We start from the raw sequence: 18,455 nt of genomic DNA, 5'->3' as shown, positions 1-18,455 counted from the left end.
GACAACCAAAGAGCTCCGTAGAGAGTGCCCAGGACCTGAGGGCTTCCAAGCACTGCCTCAACTCTTCACCGCTGAGCCATGGTTACTCACTGAGAGTCTTGTAGTCATCACGAGCTTTGTTTGCCCGAATGAAAGCCTGGATTTTGATAATGTCATTTATCTAAGGAACAAAGGTGAGATTCCTTTACTCAGTTGTCCACCAGGTACAAGGAAGAGTACACCTGACCAGCCTGCCACGCCTGAGGATACTCACGTGATCTCGGAAATACTGCAGGCGATCTCTATAGCGCTTTCTGGCCTGATGCATCCTGGCAAGGGACTGAATCTGTGGGGAAAGGAGCCTGGAACTTAGAGGAGGCTTTCTCAACATGTCACACTTGCGCCCCCTGTGGACAAACCCTGCTGGGCTACTGTACCTTCACAACTTCATCTTTATGGGAGCGCAGGTAAGCTAGCCGATTTTGATAAGCCTTCTTCTGTTTGTATCCTCGCCACTGTGACTAAAAGCATCACACAATATACATGGCATTATTTTCAAAGCATCAGTGAAAGTTAAAAAAAGAAAATCTCATTTTGCTATTCTCAGGCACGACTTCCTGGTGAAGCTGTAGGAAGCCCCTCTGCAGGCGTAGACCAAAATCCACCTGGGAGGATACTACTTCCCAGGCGTCAGTGGAACACTACCCATAGTCCTGTCTGGGGCTTTGGTGCTAGGGACCCCATCTATGACCTTGTGCACACTCTGCATGTGCTCTACCACTGAGCTGTGTGCCTAGCCCACACCTGTCACCACCTTAAAACCAAGTCACACCGATTTGTCATCCTAACTGTTATCAGGCCAGGGAGGTACACATTAACATGCCCATTCAGAGTTAAGGAAACTTAAGAGACATATGGTATCTAGTTATCCATGGGGCCCAAATTCCTAATTCATTTTCCTGCTATTGTCACCAAAACACTATTGTTTGATTTATGGTGATTGTGACAGCCTCACTTTTATTTCTCTAGAGGTGCACACGTTGCCCCCAGAGCCACTGAAAGAAAACATGATGCGGAGCTGTCTAATGCCTCCTGCCACCACCGTTAAGCACAATGATTATAATTTCCATTAAAGAGAAAAGAGGTCAGAAGAAACACACTCGCACATTACACTTCACAGGGTGACAGTTTATTCCTCCTGTCTGAGAGGCCTGCTCACTGGGTGAAGTACCTGAATGCAGGTGATGGCGGGGATCTGTTTCTTCAGGAAGTTCATCCGGGATCGGAATTCCTGTCGGACTAGGTAGCCACGGCAGCAGGCTTGCAGTTTGGTGATCAAGCCTTCGTTGGCCAGCCAAAGCTGTTCTCGGTTATATGCAGCGGTCACTCCAGAGATGGAGCTCTGGAAAAGCATTTGGTCACATTCAGGGACAAGAGAAGGGACACAAAGCCTCTCTCAGAGCACACAGTTGACTTCACTCTCCTTCAGTTACTCCTAATCTTCAGTGGAGTAAGGGGCAGGAAGACCTCAGGTGTGGTTTCCAGGACCAGGCTGATTTGTTAGTGAATTAATAATTAAATATTAAAGGCCAGGACTCTAACGACTTACTTCTCTATTTTATGTTTGAGTGCTCCATCTGTGTGAACAACTTTAAGCCAGAAGAGGGCACCAGATCTCATTACAGATGGCAGCGAGCCACCAAGGAGTTCCTGGGAATTGAACTCAAAACCTCTAGGGGAGTAGCCAGTGCTCTTAACCACTGAGCCATCTTTCCAGCCCCCTCAAGGGCAGGCCTTTAATTCATCCCTATTCCTGGACCCATGACCCATACCTACTGGCATATGATGCTAGTGAAGAACCTAGAACTAAGGTGTGCAGGATCTCCCACCACACATACTGTGAAGGGTTTTGCTCAGCAGCCTAGAAGGTTTGGACCATTACTATAGGTTACGGGCAGTAGAAAACCTTTCGAACAGAGGAATAAAATAATCAGATTTTTTTTTTTTTAAGAACATGGCACTGTTGGCAGAACAGCTAACAGACGAGGGGAGAGTGTGTTCACTTGTGTGCCACCATTCTCCCCCACTCCCTCCCCCGTTACTTCTATTTTGTTTTTGAGACCAGGTTTTGGTTATATAGCCTGAGTTGGCCTTTAATTCTTATCACCCTGCTTCAGATTCCCAAGTACTGGGATTATAGGTGTGTATGTACATGCATGCGTGTGTGTGCGCATGCACACACACAGCATGCTGAGATAGGATTTTGAAGTAAGTGCAAACGAGGTAAATTAGAATGCTGCTATTGTGGTCCCAGTAAAAGGTCCTGGGCTTGAATGAGGCAGCAGCGGTGGGAACGTTTAAGAATATCCCCTTATCTGATTACCTGCCAACCTGCCCTCTCTTCCTTTCCTTAGTGGCAGAGACTTTTTTTTCTGGGCCCTAACATGCACACCAAAAATACAGTGTGCTAAGTGCTTCTGTTCTTCTGTTAAGCTGTGCCTGAGATATCTGAGTTTCCAGATGGAGGGGGCCTGATGGTGTGGGAAAGGGCTAAGACATGGAGGTACAGATTTCAGGACACACCCCAAAGGTAGGAGTTGGAGCACCAGGCTTGAATAAAGGTCATGGTCGTATCCTCGCTTACTGCCTGCAGTATCCTCTCTTAATTGCTTATACGCACCACAGGAAGAAGAGGTGGTGGAGGCTGACAGCTGCATCAGGCAGAAGCAGAGAAAGGCAGCGAGGGATCGTGAAAGAGCGTCAGAAGCAGGAGATCCGAAGGGAACTTCACGGAGATGAACTGAGGGTGTGGCAGAGACTTCCTAAAGGCACCTGACAACGCAAAGTCTGTCGCCGGATGCTAAAGAAAGCATTTTCACTAAAGACACCAGACACTACTTTGCTGTGAGCTAAGAAGTGGGTGGAAACAGTGAGTTTGGCGCAGACTAACTTCCAGGGCACTTAAGAGAGAATGTGAATGTAGGTTAGGTCAAATCAGATATCCTACGGGCTTTGCCTTTTTTTCTTTTCCTAAAAGACGGGGTCTATTTCTATGTCTCCTTGGCTATCCTAGAACTCACACTTGGCTGGCCTCGAACTGAGAGTTCCACCTGCTTCTGTCTCCAGAGAGGGAGTAAAGGCATGCACCACCATGACTGACTGCTCTCCTTTTTTTTCTTTGTTTGTAAGGAGGACACGATCTGTGTGGGGGCTGATACTGAAAAACACAGTCCTTACAACAGCAGCAGCACGCTGCCTGGGAACTGGTTAGAAATGTGGACGCCCAGCCTCTGCTTTAGACCCACAGATCAATCTCCATGTCCTGCACTTGAAATTCAGACAAGTACAATAATGGAAAACATGAGAAGAGGAGTCAAGACTTGCAGGAACCAGGGAGGAAGGCAAGAGACATTAGGCAATAACATGACAGTGAGTTCTAGAAAGGAGAGACTTCCCTCCTGAGGGCAAATGAAGGATCAAGTGGATATCCAGGAAGATGAAAAGCGGAGCTGGGAAGGGGAGAGGCCACACTTGCCAGCCACAGCTTTTGTAGGAGTGAGAGATTAGGTCATGTGCTAAAAGTAAGGGAACATCATTCCCTTGGGATATCAGACCCACAGGCAAAGCAGGATCTAAGCCTGGCTGTGTCTATGGGGATTAGAGACTCTCAAGGTTAGAAATCACTAGATCAGCCTCCACCCCTCAGCCCAGCACTGGTCCCTCCCTCTTCCTCACTGCGGTGGCTCCAGCTGCACCTGTCAGTCAGCCGTCACCAGCATGTGTCTCTTTCCTCACACAGCCCTGGCTTTCCCACCCTCAGTGACGACCCCTGCTATATCCTTTCTGTCTAGAGCATTCTTTGTTCTCTTCCTCACCTGTTAAAGATGTCACTGAGGCTGCTTTCCTCCAGGAAAGAGCTAAACTTTCCCTGGCATTTTCACGACTGCACTGTGCTGGAGCCCCGTCTCTGCCTGCACCCACAGGCTCTGCTCCGGGCCTGACGTTCCCACAACACTCAGAAGCCAAGGGTCAGAGACGATGGGTCCCCCGAAGAAAACCCCCGAGTTTTCTTCAATAACCACACAACGTAGCTCACGGAACTGTGCAACTCAGATGTTCTCAGATTTAGACTTCAGCTTCTTGCAGAACCACTAAAACAGGATTTCTCCAAAATACTCATTGAACAGCCTGCATTTGAGTCCAAGTGAACACAGTGTTGCCCTCTGAGTAAGACTAGCCCTGAAGCATTTTCTCTCAGGCCTATCTGTGTGAAGAAAGGTGGCCTACCTGGATCTCCTCCCGAGACAGCTGCACAGAGTTCTGCACAAAGTCCGGGGGCTCGTCCCAGCCTCCGCCTTGCGTCCCCAGGTTGTGGTAGTAGTAGTACCCGCCTTTCACCCAGTGCTTCACCCACTTGCTGTCATTGTCTCCTGGCAGAAGACAGAGGGAATGAAGGTCGCTCAGAGCCACGCTCCGTACCGATCCATCCAACCCCAGAGAGAGGATGTACACTAGTCAGCTGTGAGACCCTGTTCCGTGGGTCTGACAGAAAAGGGCATCTCATGTGTCCACTAACCCTCGGCTCAGAAATGTTTCATTTATGCCATGTATGCATATTATAAACATGGAATGCCTCGCCGATTCCATCACAAAATCGACCATACTAATCGCTTCTCTAAGACTTGCATGTTAGAAAACTGTCCTAAAAAGATGGGTGGCCATTCAGCTATGCAGTTCAGAAAGGAGAAAGCTACAAACTGGTCTCTGCTCTGAACGTCTTCAATTGTCCTGAGCTAATCAGAGCTATGGCGTTCTGGGGAAGGCAGACAGTCAAGTCTCTCCATCTCTCCCACACTCTCATAAAACTGGTCTGGTTAACACAGTTGTCTACAAGCGTTCAAAGCTTAGGTCTACTTCCCAAAAAGGGAGCCTCAAGACCGTACACTGAAGTCTCTCCTTCCACCTCCCCTTTCCTCTACTCCTGTCTCCTCATATGATCACGGATGTGTTTACTCCCCCATAACTCACCTGCTGCTAGTCTTTTTTTCTTGGCTTCAGCAAGGTCACTCAGGTACGTTTCCCCACATTCGGGGATGACTCCGTATAAGCCGACATCCGGGGAACGAAGGGCACTCAGAGTTCTGCCAACATCACCACTGTCGACAGCTTCGTTGATGGCAAAGATTCCCAAGGCAACTGTCTCAGGAGAGAATCATTAGTGTAGCAGTTTAGAAGATGTCTACATTCATATGACTTCCCCCAACCATACCTACCAGTCACCTAACCCCCACCTACCAGACCAAAGGCTAGTGGCTCTCACCCTCCACCCAAACATAAACAAAACAGCAGACACATGGGTACATACACTTCTGAGCTTCTTGGGTGTCTTTGTTGGACTGCCAGATTCCACCTTGAATTTCATCCAACCATAACACAGCAGACTCATCCTGGGTTTCCTACATATGATTAAAAGCAAAACAATAATAGAGCCATTATGTCAGGGTATATGTGATGAGGTCCTTCTGGGATTCGGCTATAGAAGAAGTCCCACACATGAGCTGTGGATTAACTGAATGGAAAAAGCCAGGCATCAAAAACCTGCCCTAAAATAAACGGGAACTGGCTCAGATGGAGGCAAAGGATGAACGAGGACGAATCAAGCGGTCAGGAAGTTGCCAGCAGCAGAGGGAGCAGGAGCAGACACACCAGGAAGGAATCCAGTGACTTGTACCGAATGACAAAAGCCAGAGAGTGTGTATTAATTAACACACTAAGTCAAGAAAGTCTCTTTTGCCCTTGACACACAGGCAGCGCAAATTCTCCACTACAACCAATGCTTTCAAGACTGTCAAGTCTTATTATTACCAGAGCCTTTCCTTCTCATAGCTGACTAAAGCCTAGAGTTTCCGTCACTGCAGGTGTCACCAGATCACGTCTAAACCTTTCCATTTGTTATTGTTCTTTTTGTTTGCTTGTTTTGTTTTTTTCTTTTGAGAAAGGGTCTCTCTACATAGCTCTGGCTGTCCTGGAACTTGTTAAGTATACCAGGCTATCCTCAAACTCAGAGATCCTTCTGCCTCTGCCTTCCAAGTCATAGGATTAAAGGTGTGTACTGCTACATCCTGCTTAAGTCTTTCATTTTCAATCAGTTGCTGGAAACTAAAACCACATTTCAACACAAAATCATTATGATAAATGGTGAAGAGACGGCCAGCAAAACCTGTGCAGCCTGAGGTGACCACTGGAAACAGGGGTGATAGAGTAGAAGTGGCTTGTTTCCTTCTTGCTATAATTTAAAGTTTTAAGCTAACATACAAAGGTTTCAATATGGCATTTTAACACACACATCATTTTACTTTATTCACTCCCGTCCTTCCTGATCCCTTCTTGTTGTCTCCTATCTCCCCTCAAATATTTCTTCCTTCTGTTTTCATGTCACATATACTGAAGACAGAAAATGACCACACACAATCCCCGAGTCCTCCACCTAAGTACTGGAAATGCTAACCATCCACCCCAGTGTGAGGCCACAGTGAGTCAGCCATAGGCTTGCGAGTACAAAATCCGAGACGTCCACAGTGAGAGGCCATGGTCCCAGTCTGCTAGATAAGCAGCCTCCAAGCCCCACCACTATCAAAGCAGAAGCACTTCCATGGGCTGGAATCCAGCTACTGCTGGGTCACTGCTAGGCTGGTCTCACAGGGATCCCACGCCGAGCTGGGAGGCTGAACACGACTTCCCTAGCAGGGAGACAGAGCTGCAAGACCACTCATAGTCCTGTCTCCCTGCCCCGTGCAGGCTAAAGCAAAGAGCTAAACTAAACCTTTCTTCCATACAGAACCATCTAAGAACCAAGCAATGGAGCTAAGATAAACAAGGCAAGGCAATGAGAAGAGACTGGCATGTTAGGATAAGTTAGCACTGGCTTACACGCAAGCACATATGTATCCACATGCAAGCACATGTGTGTAGGTGGGAAGGGTTTTTCAAGTCACTCATATACATAACACAAAAAAGATTCCCCAAAGCCACATCTCGGCATTCAGACTACGACCCCGGGACTGGTAATTCACTTTTAGTAAGTGCTCGAAAGTAATTTCAAGTAAAGGAAGAAAGAAACAGCACTGATGAAAATGCAGACTATCTCTTGAGTAACCTCCTACCACAAATGCAACAATATGCTGCCCAAAGATGGTGAGCGTTGGCTCTTCCAAACCAATGAGATGAATCGAAGGCTTGCAGCCATCAGAGCTGGTACGGAGGCAGGATCTCGCTCAGTGAGAACGTGACTTTGTCGCTCACTGAGAGCGAGCTCTGTGCTCTCGCGGGCTGCTCTTGCCCTCATCTGACCTGACCAGGCCTCACCTGCTGCTTAGCATCACTGATGGTCGTGTGACAGCTGACAGTCTGGGCAAAAAGGAAACACACACTAACCAAGGAACTTAGAGGGAGAATCTAGAGGGTGGATATTTAAAGAAAGTTTTGGAAGTGTGACATTTTCCTGGGATGGCAATCTAGGGGACCACACACAGTATATGTGGAAATAATGAGAATTTCTAAAAGTGACTGTGAGAGTTGCACAATCCTATGAATACAGTGGAAACAACGACACACATTCTAAAATGATGAATTATATGATTTGCAAATTATATTCCAACAAAAGCATGTAAAAACAAACATGGTGGTCTCTTCTACTGCTCTCCGTGTCTACTGTAGTCTGATCAAGCTGAAGGGAAAGGTGCACAGCTGTGCAGGCCTGCTGAGTGAAGCACAAAGGCCCTCAGCAGGGAGGGGAGGCCGCACTGCCCCCCCCCCCCCATTCAGGGAAATTCTTAGCAAATCACTACCTGATTAGGGAGGCTTCAGCTTTAGTGCACACACATGACAAAAACACTTCACAGAATCCTGCACCCCAGGAAATTGAAGCAAGGCCCTGCCGCAACAAAAACCAAGACCCTGAACCCCTAAACAAGTGATTTATGAGAGCGAGGCATCTGACTTCTGAAGTTACCACATTATCATTAAAATGTATCAACATTAAAATTAAAAATGGTTGGCCAGTCAGTGGTGGCATACACCTTTAATCCCAGCACCCAGGAGGCACAGGCTGGCAGATCTCTGTGAGTTCAAGGCCAGCTTGGTCTACAGAGGGAGTTCCAGGACAGCCAAGGCTACACAAAGAAACCCTGTCTCCAAAAAACAAAATATATAAAATAAAAATAAATGAAACATAAAAAATAAAGATCATCAAAACAAAATAAAACAGCAACCACAACAACAAAGACATGCAAAGAGACTGAAAAGAAAAGACACAATAAATAAATAAATAAATAAATAAGTAAATAAAACAAAAACCCCACCAAACAACAGAAATCATTGCTGAAAAGTCTCCCGTTGAACTTGTAGACAAAGACTCAAATCAGGTATTTTATCTAAGTTCAAACGGGAATCATCTAAGTTTCTAATTATCGAAATAATTTATCTAAATTCTAATGGGAATCGTGTCTAGAACGAAAGTGTGAGAACATTATTAAACAGGATCAACCAAGAGAAACCATGTTCCTAAACATGCCAGAACGAAGATCCCAGAACGGAACAGGAAGTACAGTAACTGAAGAGGACCCAAAGACTGAACTGCAGATTTGCGCGTGGAAAGGGTGAGGAGGTCAACTTGAAGACAGGTCAGTTTTGATGCTCTCAAGTCAAAAAACTAACAAGAAAAAGGATGAAGGCGAAGCCCGAGACGTGAACACTCCATCAGGCTGGTGTCAACCACCCGGGTTCCGACAGAGGAGGGATCCTTGCTGGCTCCAGCCAAAGGATACACCACAAGCAAACCTGTGTTTAAAGGGTTTGCTAATCCGTCAGAAACTTTTCTAAGTCTGAGCGGCAGTGTCATCCCGAGACCACCAAAGACACGAAGACACCACCAAGAGGACTACACACTAAATTCTATGTGGGTCTTTTTATTGTTTTTGAGAGTGTCACATACAGCCCAAGCTGGCGTTGAACTCACTAAGTAGCCGAGGACAACCATGAATTCCTGATTCTGCTTCCACCTCACAAAGCTGGGATTCCAGGCATGTGCCACCCCACCCAGCGACAGACTAAATTTAAATTACGATCTTGAGCTCGCTAAATTTAGAATTCAAGGATAATTATTTTTAAAACTATTCCCTAAATGGCTTGTAGGACTTGGAAGCTAAGCGGTTCCTAAAAAAAGACAATTCTACCCAAAGCGCAGTCTACTCGCTTGGTCCTGAGATGTTCTGCAAGGCTGCCTGTAACTCTCCCTTTCTCCTAGGTTTTTGGTTTTTAAAACAAGGTTCCTCTGTGTAGTCCTGGCTATCCTGGAACTTGCTTTGTAGACCAGGTTGGCCTCAAACTCATAGAGCTCTGTCCGCCTCCCAAGTTCTAGGGTTAAAGGCGTGCACCACCATGCCCAGACCTTTCTCCTACTCTTGAACTTTGCAAAGTTATTCCACAGCAAAATGAAAGCTTTAAACTCCACTCGCAGGCTACGGCGTGAATAAATAAAGCTAAATGAAGTCAGTCATAAAAGTCAATATATCACATGATTTTATGCATATGAAATGTTCTGGATGTAAAATCCATAGAACAGGAGATTGTTGGCTGCACAGAGCCAGGGGAGACTGAGCAATAATGAGGTTTCTTCTGGGAATGATGAGAATGCCCTAGAAGTGACTGGGAGTTTTACAACTCCACGACTGCAATCCTATGATTGGAAACCACTGATACACTTCAGAATGGCGAGTTATACTCCCAGCAACAGAAAGGCATCATACAACATGCTCATACACCACAGCGGTCACACGGATGAACGACACTAGCATGTTGGACAATAGAAGCCTGACACAGAGGCACACACAAAATGTGGATGCACTTAAATATAGGGCAAAAGTCAACTATGGTGCCTGAAACTGGAATCGTGGGGACCACCAAATGGGGAGACATGACTGAGAGTTTTGGGGTCCTGATAACTTTTGCTGTATAGTAGGTACATTCACTTCTGAAAGTTTATACAACTGAATTCTTTATATGACTTGTCTTTTTCAGGATCTTATATTTCAATTAATCTGAACAATATCAGCAAGGATGGGGGGTAGAAATGTGAGGGCGAGCCAACCAAAATCACATATTTACAAATGGCCAAGAAGAGTCCTGCCACTTTGAAAGCAAATTATGAATATTAAATTTAATTTAAAAAAGAATTTTGCTAAAGAGACATCTGCAAGAGAGGAATACCATGAGTACCCAGAAGGTGGAGCATTTGTCTCTTTTGAGTCTCTCCAGTGGTCAATGATGAATGAGACAGGGCAATGTGGCTATCCCCACCTTTGCTCCAGAAAGGTTGACTGCACCTAGTCAGAATAAGCCGTGCACCACTCACCTGGGCCTTTTCTCTCTTTGCTCTGATCAGCATGTCTTGATAATGCTGTGCCACTTCTGCAAGGACCCCCTCGAGTTTAGCTGCAGGGATCTGCAAGGCCTGCAGAGTCTTCTGAGCATCCCCTTCATCCAGGGCTTCATTAATTAAACCGATGGCCAAAATTCCTACATGCAGAGAGACAATTTTAGCTAAGAAACCAAGAAACCAATCAATCCTATAGTCTTAGCTACTGAAGGGAATCGTGGGTCCCACAAGTTCAAGACCGGCAAGAAACTCAGTACCAACTCCACAAACTCTCCTAAGAGTAACAATTCCAACCGCAACTGAGCAGCACTGTATTTCGAAAAACAATTTGGTTTTTATTTCATCTACACTCCCTTGCCCTATCCATTGCTTCAGGAAGCTTGGGTTCTTTTGCTTTGTTTTTAACACATTAACTTTAGCAATGAGGATTTTGCTTTGTTTGAGATGTCTCACTGCAAAGCTCAGGCTGCTTTTAATGTCCTGAACGCTCAGCTTCCAAGCCGGGGCCACCACATGCAGACGAAGTGAGGAGGGTCAGACAAACCGGCTTCACAGCTTTCAGAAGCGTTCAGATGTGCCACCAAAATCATTCATCATTTTTATTGAATGAAACAGGAGGCTCGGGGGCCTCCTCCCTAGGATTACATAACAAATGAGAGGCAGATGGAAGATCTAAGCCCAGGATTGTCCATTTCAGGCCCTTCCCACAAATCACTTGAGTGTTTCCCACAGGAAACACAAATCAGAAACACCCACTGATGCAGTTAGGCTACTCTGGGGAGGGCTGTGCTGTGTGTTGCAGCATTTGGCTGGTCTCTGTCCCTGGTCTCTGAGAGGAGCCTAGAATGTTCAGAAACATAGAGCACCTGTCTTTCACGGCAGTACTCCCACCACCCTGAAGGTGTGCCAATGGAGACATCCTATGGTGGGTCTCAGCGTAATTTCAGGATGGGGTTGGGCATGTAACACCCAGGTGAAGTTATGTAGTACCAGCCTGGCATCCTGAGTACCAGACACACAGCCAATAAGTCTGTCAGTCGTATGTAGGTAAAGTAGTCAGGTCTGGATTCCCAAGACTCAGGCGAGCTTCCCTGCTCATATTAGCATGAGGACCACACATCCTGAGTCCACAGCAGCTTTACAGGGGACTCAAGACACAGGCCCTGGCTCCCTTCTTTTGTCTCCTGATTTATACCCTTTATAATCAAACTGTAGTCCCAAGTCTAGCATGATTCTGAGTTTAGAAGCCACTCTGCAAACCATTAGGCCTCAACTTTGTAGCTAGCTGTTCAGAAGTGAGACGTAGCTCGAGCTTCCAGCTGATGTCTGACCAAGAGGGGTCTTGTGGGGGACCATGCCCTCAACCTGTACCAGATGACACAGTTCAGGCAGTTTATGTTAGAAGCACTTGCTATAACTATCTCTTACAGCTATAATAGAGCATGTTACATCATCTCCCCCAAAAAATGGATATATAAGACACATACCCAATTATAATAAGTGTCTGGTGTACTGAAAACAGTACCCAACCACAGCTATTCAAGATTTTGTGTGTGTGTGTGTGTGTGTGTGAAAATATAAATATACATATCTCAATGTTGCATTCAAAAGCCTTGGGGAGCACTATTTAGAACCAGTTCATGTAGTGATGTAGGTGTTTATGTGTCTGTGCCAGTTGCATATGCATATGTGCGCGTATGTGCAGGTATGTGGACATGCGTGTGGAGGTCATAGGTTGTATCAGGTACTTTCCCTAATCACCAGGTTGGCTGGTCGATGAGCTCTCAGGAATCTTCTTGTCTTTCCCTCCTTCCTCCCCAGTATTGGATTTACAGTGTACACAAGCACCCCAATTTTTACGAGGGTGCCAGGGATCTGAACTCATGACTTCATGTCCGTGGGCCAGGCACTTTAGTGACGGAGCCATCTTCCCAGCCCCGAACCGCAGCATCTTTAACGGGAACCTTGTCTGAGCGGACACAGTGATCACTCACGCTCATGCTCCTCATGGACCACCAGGTTCACGTGGTCCACACAAGCTTGGATGTCATTCCACGTAATGAAGTCATTATTCTCCGCATGTGCCTGAGCTTTCAGCTTCATCAACTCATCGAGATACCTGTCCCAGCCCAAAATTAAAGAGAGAGAGAGAGAGAGAGAGAGAGAGAGAGAGAAAGAGAGAGAGAGAGAGAGAGAAGATGATTATTCAAGGAACAAAGGTCTCTAGAAGATGGGAAGTATTGATATAAGCAATGGGCCAGGTCTGGGACTGCAAAGCAGCCTTAAAATGCAAACACCCAAGAAAACCACTAGTTCCTATTTCTAGAGATTAGAAGATCAACTCTAGAAGCGGGGGACTCATCTAAAAGCAGACAAGAGGGCCAAGCCGGAGGCGGCACTTGCCTCATTACGTATGAGGCCCTGGCTCCAATCCCAACCCCAACCCCAACCGGCTTCACAGCTTTCAGTGTAATGCACTGACAGCACAAACAAAGACACAAAGCCTGGAATGAATGAAAACACGCGTGTAGACACAAAAGGCAGAGGGAAGCGCCACGCCATGGACCCAAGGCACGCGCACTGGGGTCCCACCTTTGACAGTTTTCTTCCTCGATATTGGTGAGGCCTGTGACTGTGCTGCTCAGCTGTTTCCACACCGTGTTCATGTCTCCTGACTCCAGAGCCCTGTTGATGAGGGCCACGGAGGACAGCATCTCCACGGCGACAGTGAGTTCAGGATGGGTGAGGCTATGCTGCACAGGAGAGGAAAGAAGAGGAGAGGAGAGGAGGGACACAGTGAGCAAAGACAATCTCTTCCAGCACCAAGGGAATTGGAAGTTCCACACGAGAACCTGAGTTTCTGGAAAACGCTTTCTACCCAAGTGCACCAAGATTATGGGTATTAAATTCACTTCCACCCCATTCTTCTCCCCCCAAAAAACAGGCTCAGTTAACTTACCTCAGGACTCTGTTGTTGCAGAGTAGCCAACTCCTTCTGATAAAGATCGGCCGCAAACGGATACACCTGGGGCAGCTGGGCTTCAGGGTTCATTAGCTCCAAAACGGTCTTCTCGGCGATGCCCTTCTGGATGGCAGCATTGATTGCTGCGACCGCTGCCAGCCCTGCAGAAAACAGGTCAACATGCAGTGGGCTCAGGGCCTGTGCACAAACAGTGTCTCGTTTTGTTTTTGAGACAGGGTCTCATTATGTAGCTCTGGCTGCCCTGCAATTCCCCTGGCCTTGAACCTAAAGACATTCACCTGCCTCTGCCTCCCAAGTACCCAAATATTGGGATTAAATGAGTATGCCACTATGCCTGGCTGCTTTTATTTAAAAAAAAAAAAAGAAAGAAAGAAAGAAAGAAAAGAGAAAAGAAGAGAAAAGAAAAGAAAAGAAAGAAAATATTTTTTATGTATGTGTATGACATTTTGGTTGCATGTACATATGTGCACTGCATGTGTGCTTGGTATCCATGAAGACCAGAAGTGGGTGTCAGATACCCTAGAACTGGAGTCACAGATGGCTATAAACCACCATGGGAGTGCTGGGAGCAAAACCTGGTCCTCTACAGAACGGCAAGTGCACTTAAACCCTGGGCCAGTAGTATCACACACACCCCTCCAGACCCCCCACAATCTGCTTTAAAATTTGTGTGGAGTATATGTGTATATGCATGTTCATATATGTGTAGACACATGTGGCAGGACATGTGTGGAGGCCGTAAGTTGAAGCTGGGTGTCTTGATTGTGAGGGCTAGCCATGAAAATCTAAGTCTGGGCAGAAAGAAAGTTCTTTACCTCCTCCAATCATTATCACCTGGGACTCTAGCCAATGATAAATTTAAATGGAGTCTGGAGTCTCAATAGCTAACCCTGAGACAATGCCTGGCAGGCCAAGCTTACCTGACCCCCACCCAAGAGCAGACCATTCAAAGGAAATTCCTGGTATTCCAAGCACAATAAATAGAAACACCTGCCAGCACTTCACCAGGACACCCCTAGACAATGTCACTCAATCAGGGGTCCTGAACCTCAGAGACTCCTCACCCCCACCTTTACTACTATAAAAACCCAATTCTAATTGAGCTCGGGGCTCTCCGGACATTGCAATATGTTGGCCATGCAGAGAGACCGAGTTTACAGACTTGATTAAAATTGAGGCGCTTTGCTTTTACATATGGGACTCGGTCTCCTTTGTTGGCTTTTGTGGGGACTCACAGATTTGGGCATAACATTGATCTCTCTTGACCTTAGACACTGAGGCAAGGTCTCTGCTGAATTTCAGGCTAGTCTGGTTATCCGTCTTGCCTGCCATGCAATGGGACTACAAGGTAACTGCCACACGGGTGCACCAGGCTTTTACATACATCCTGGGGGTCAGAATCCCGGTCCTCATGTTTGAGCAGCAAACACTTGATCTATTGAACCATCTCTCTAGTACCACCACACACTCCCATTTAAAAAAAAAAAAGTTTCACTGAGTTGCAGGGATTATAAGTGTAGGCCACTAAGTCTGGCTAGGAGATACCGACTTTTATAGAATAAAGTTCTATTCTTTACCTGCAGTATCGGCCATGATGCTTGAAGAGGAACTCTTACCTCTGAAAACCCAGCACCCCACTGAAGATGATAAAAACAGCCCTGTAGTGGGGGTGCAGCACAGCGGCAGAGCAGGGCATCGCTGGGCAAAGGTGGAGCCAGGGGAGCGAGTGCGGTTGGTTGTGCTTACTCCTGTCCTGGCTGACAGGGGATCAGGACCATAGGCATGGGGTCTCTCACCCACCACTTCACAGCTCACACCTCTGTCCTCCCTTTCCTGACCACCCTAACAGGCGCTTGCACACAGGCGCTTGCACGTAGCGCTTCAACAAAACCCAGCCTGGGTCTAGGACAGACAAGAGTCCCTCACTTCCCTCTTCACCTCCATTTTCCGTCTGCGCTGGTCACCGGGTGTGCTACCACATCCCCAGCGGCACCTTACACCACTCGGCCCAAAACAAGTACAAGAGTTCATTCACCGCCGGCACTGGCCCCGTCGGCACTGTGTGCCCCCACCCCTTTTCTCCTTCCTGCTACAGTCAGGAATGCTCTCTCCTCTTCCACAGCCCACACATCTCTAAGTGTTGACTTCTCCAGGTATGTCCCTAAGTACCCACCTGGAGTTTATTAACCCCAGTGAACCTGCCTGTTCTGCTTTGGAAGCTAGAAGAACCCTATTGCCACCATGACTAGTTGGCTTCCAGTATCAGGTGACACAACTTCAGACCCTTCACTGACAAAGCCACAGCACACACGCCCCGCCCCCCCCTGCACATTTCCATGGCCTGGGGCTAAGGGACTCTTACTTCTTTGGTATTGCTGGGCAGCGCTGTTGGCAGCGTCCACTCCCGCCTGTACCTCCTCCTTCTGCAGGGGTTCAGTCTGGCCGCTCTAGGAAAAGCAAAGGACATTAGTGAGACGATGGCTCATGGGTCAGCCTCTAGGGCTGAAAGTTCTCTACAGCAGACACAAGGGACAGAGAGCCAGAGACGGAAGGGACAGCTCCAGGCTCCACGCAACCAAGCCCTTGGCAAACCTGGGGTACAGTGCTTCCATATTCTAGTATATTAGCACGTGCACACATGTGAATGGTGTGTGTGTATGTGTAAAGCACTGACAGGCTCTATAAAGAAAATAAATATTTATGAACTCGCAAGGGCAGTAATGTGGCTTATTCCAACCAATGCATGCTGGGAATTCGTAAGACCTAAACTTGTCTTTATCTAGATAAGAAAGAGGAGACTTTCCTATATTTGTTCTTCAGGGAAAGCCTACAAGTTGAATCCCACGTGATCCACCCTGAAGCAGTCTTCTCCAGTGTCAGCCTGAAGTAAGAATGGAAAAACTTCAGGTTTTCCTACAAAGACCTTCCTTAGAGGGAGGGGATCAGAGCAGAGGAAAATGGAGAGCAGAGGCGTTATGTATTTTAAAAGAGGATTCACGGTGCTTAAAGCAAACCGTGACTTTAAATAATGTTTATGTTCGCTAGCTGAAATTTAAAACACCACCAGCCTAAGCTGTGTGAAGGAAGGAAAACAGTTGCATTAGAGAACGGCCGCGTAAACACCTGGGGAGAGTTCATGGAAGGGAAGGCCAGACACCTGGGGGGACGAATGGACAGGAAGGCCAGACACCTGGGGGACAGAATGGAAGCCAAGGCCAGACACCTCGGGGGAGAGCATGGAAGGCCCAGCAGCAACCTTCTCCCCCACCCCCGTTCCACCCACCTGTCTCTTTTGCTGCTGGTCACTCTGGAGCTGCTTCAGGTACCAGTCGCTGTTCTGGGTCTGCAGCCCTCGAAGGCCCAGAGCCGGTGACTGCAGAGCCTTGAGCAGGGTCAGCGCACAGCCCTGCTCTAATGCCAGGTTGATGTTGGCCAGAGCAGAGAATGCTGAGGGACAAGCAAAGAAAGGCTGAAGATCAATGTAACCACAACACAACAGCCTAGGGAATCTTCCTTTCCCCCAAACAATCGCAGCTCCAAACTGCGGAAACAGCACAGCCCTAGGGTGGCTCAGAAGCTTAGATTCTAGTCAGAGAACCCGAACCCGAAAGCCATTAAGTTGAGGGGTCTCCAAGCAGACTGTTCCTCAATCTACAGACTCCTGCCACATCCTGGGCCTACTGAAAAGCTGATAGCTGTGGATGGCCTGGTACCTTGACGGGCCCACCAAGCCAGACTTACAATTCCTACAATGCTCAAAATGTCACATCTTTCCCAATGATGTTTCCAAACTGAAACAAACAGAAGAAAGGGTCTTCTGTGGCAATTTATAGCTTTGGACAATCTTGATTGTAAAAAATCTTTTGAGTTCTCACCCTGGAGTTCACTGACACCCAACTCCCCCCTACTGTGACAGCATACACCTCACTAATAGCCTTGGTTCCTTCAACCGTTTCTTCCATGGCAGAATCCACTAGCCTGCTGTCTCCCTGTGCTCGTGGGTTTTATGTCAGTTTGACACAAGCTAGAGTCGTCTGAAAGAAGGGAAACTCCATTGTTCCATAAGATCCAGCTGTGAGACATTTCCTTAGTTAGTGACTGATGGGGGAGAGTGGGTGATGCCACCCCTGCGCAGGTGGTCCTGGGTTCTATACGACAGCAGGCTGAGCATGCCATGGTGAGCAAGCCAGAGAGCAGCACCCCTCCATGGCCTGTGCATCAGCTCCTGCCTCCAGGATCCTGCTCTGACCTCCTTCAGTGATGAAGGAGCCGGTGATGTGGAAGTGTAGGCCAAATAAACCCTTTCCTCTCCAAGTTGTTTGGGTCCATGGTGTTTCACTGTAGCAATAATACCCCTAACTAAGACACTCCCCAACACCCAGCTGCAGAAGGGGACAGAGGCAGTCCAACTGGCAAAGAGGAGGGGGCTGTCTTCCCTCTCAATAGTCTTAGTTCTTAGTCACAGAACTAGAAGGCACGTGACAGGGGAACCCAGATGTTGCTTCTTCAGACAATGAGAATAAAGAGATGCCTAACTCCCCTAGGGTGATTGGGGATGGGGTGTCTCAGTGTGTTGCCCAAGCTGATTTTCAATTTAAGAGCTTGAATGCCCCCCTGCCGAGCCTCCTGAATGAAGGGCTTCATTTAGTGTGCACCACCTTGCTGGGCTCATAGGGCAACTCGGCTTGTGGCTGTGCTGGGAAGATGATGTTCTGTCTTCTATTTCTGTGTAAGTTCATGGGATCCCTGTGACATTTTCACACATCCATCGACATGTCTACCCTACCCCCTCATGCCTCAATAGTCCTCCTAGGCTGACTTTTAAGAGATAAACACATGAAAGTCCTTCAGATAATGTAAAAAAATTAAGGTATTTTTTGGGTGAAAGCCCAGCACTTGGGAGTCAGAGGCAGATGGATCTTTGTGAGTTCAAGGCCAGCCTGATCTGCACAGCGAGTGCTAGGACAGTCAGGACTGTTATACAGAGAAACCTACCTCAAAAAAAAAAAAAAAAGAAAGAAAGAAAGAAAGAAAAGAAACTACAGCTACTAGAAGTCA

At 47.2% G+C, this 18,455-nt stretch overlaps 1 protein-coding gene across 1 annotated transcript in view; it reads right to left on the bottom strand.

Annotated features, from left to right (window-relative positions):
* Positions 1-18,455, bottom strand: part of Iqgap1 (IQ motif containing GTPase activating protein 1) — a 91,846-nt gene that overhangs the window by 24,464 nt on the left and 48,927 nt on the right. The window contains exons 10-22 of the mRNA XM_087901487.1: positions 16,681-16,844; positions 15,760-15,844; positions 13,374-13,537; positions 13,007-13,167; positions 12,409-12,533; positions 10,391-10,554; positions 5,345-5,435; positions 5,008-5,175; positions 4,267-4,409; positions 1,211-1,381; positions 417-500; positions 254-325; positions 91-160 (exon numbers count right to left, since the gene is read on the bottom strand). Coding sequence (XP_087757613.1) covers positions 91-160; positions 254-325; positions 417-500; positions 1,211-1,381; positions 4,267-4,409; positions 5,008-5,175; positions 5,345-5,435; positions 10,391-10,554; positions 12,409-12,533; positions 13,007-13,167; positions 13,374-13,537; positions 15,760-15,844; positions 16,681-16,844 — 1,662 coding nt within the window. The remainder of the gene's footprint in view (positions 1-90; positions 161-253; positions 326-416; positions 501-1,210; positions 1,382-4,266; positions 4,410-5,007; positions 5,176-5,344; positions 5,436-10,390; positions 10,555-12,408; positions 12,534-13,006; positions 13,168-13,373; positions 13,538-15,759; positions 15,845-16,680; positions 16,845-18,455) is intronic.

This window comes from Myodes glareolus, chromosome 24 (genome assembly GCF_982192425.1).
Source record: "Myodes glareolus chromosome 24, mMyoGla1.1, whole genome shotgun sequence".
Classification (NCBI taxonomy): domain Eukaryota; kingdom Metazoa; phylum Chordata; class Mammalia; order Rodentia; family Cricetidae; genus Myodes; species Myodes glareolus.
This window is presented reverse-complemented; position numbering and strand designations above follow the sequence as displayed.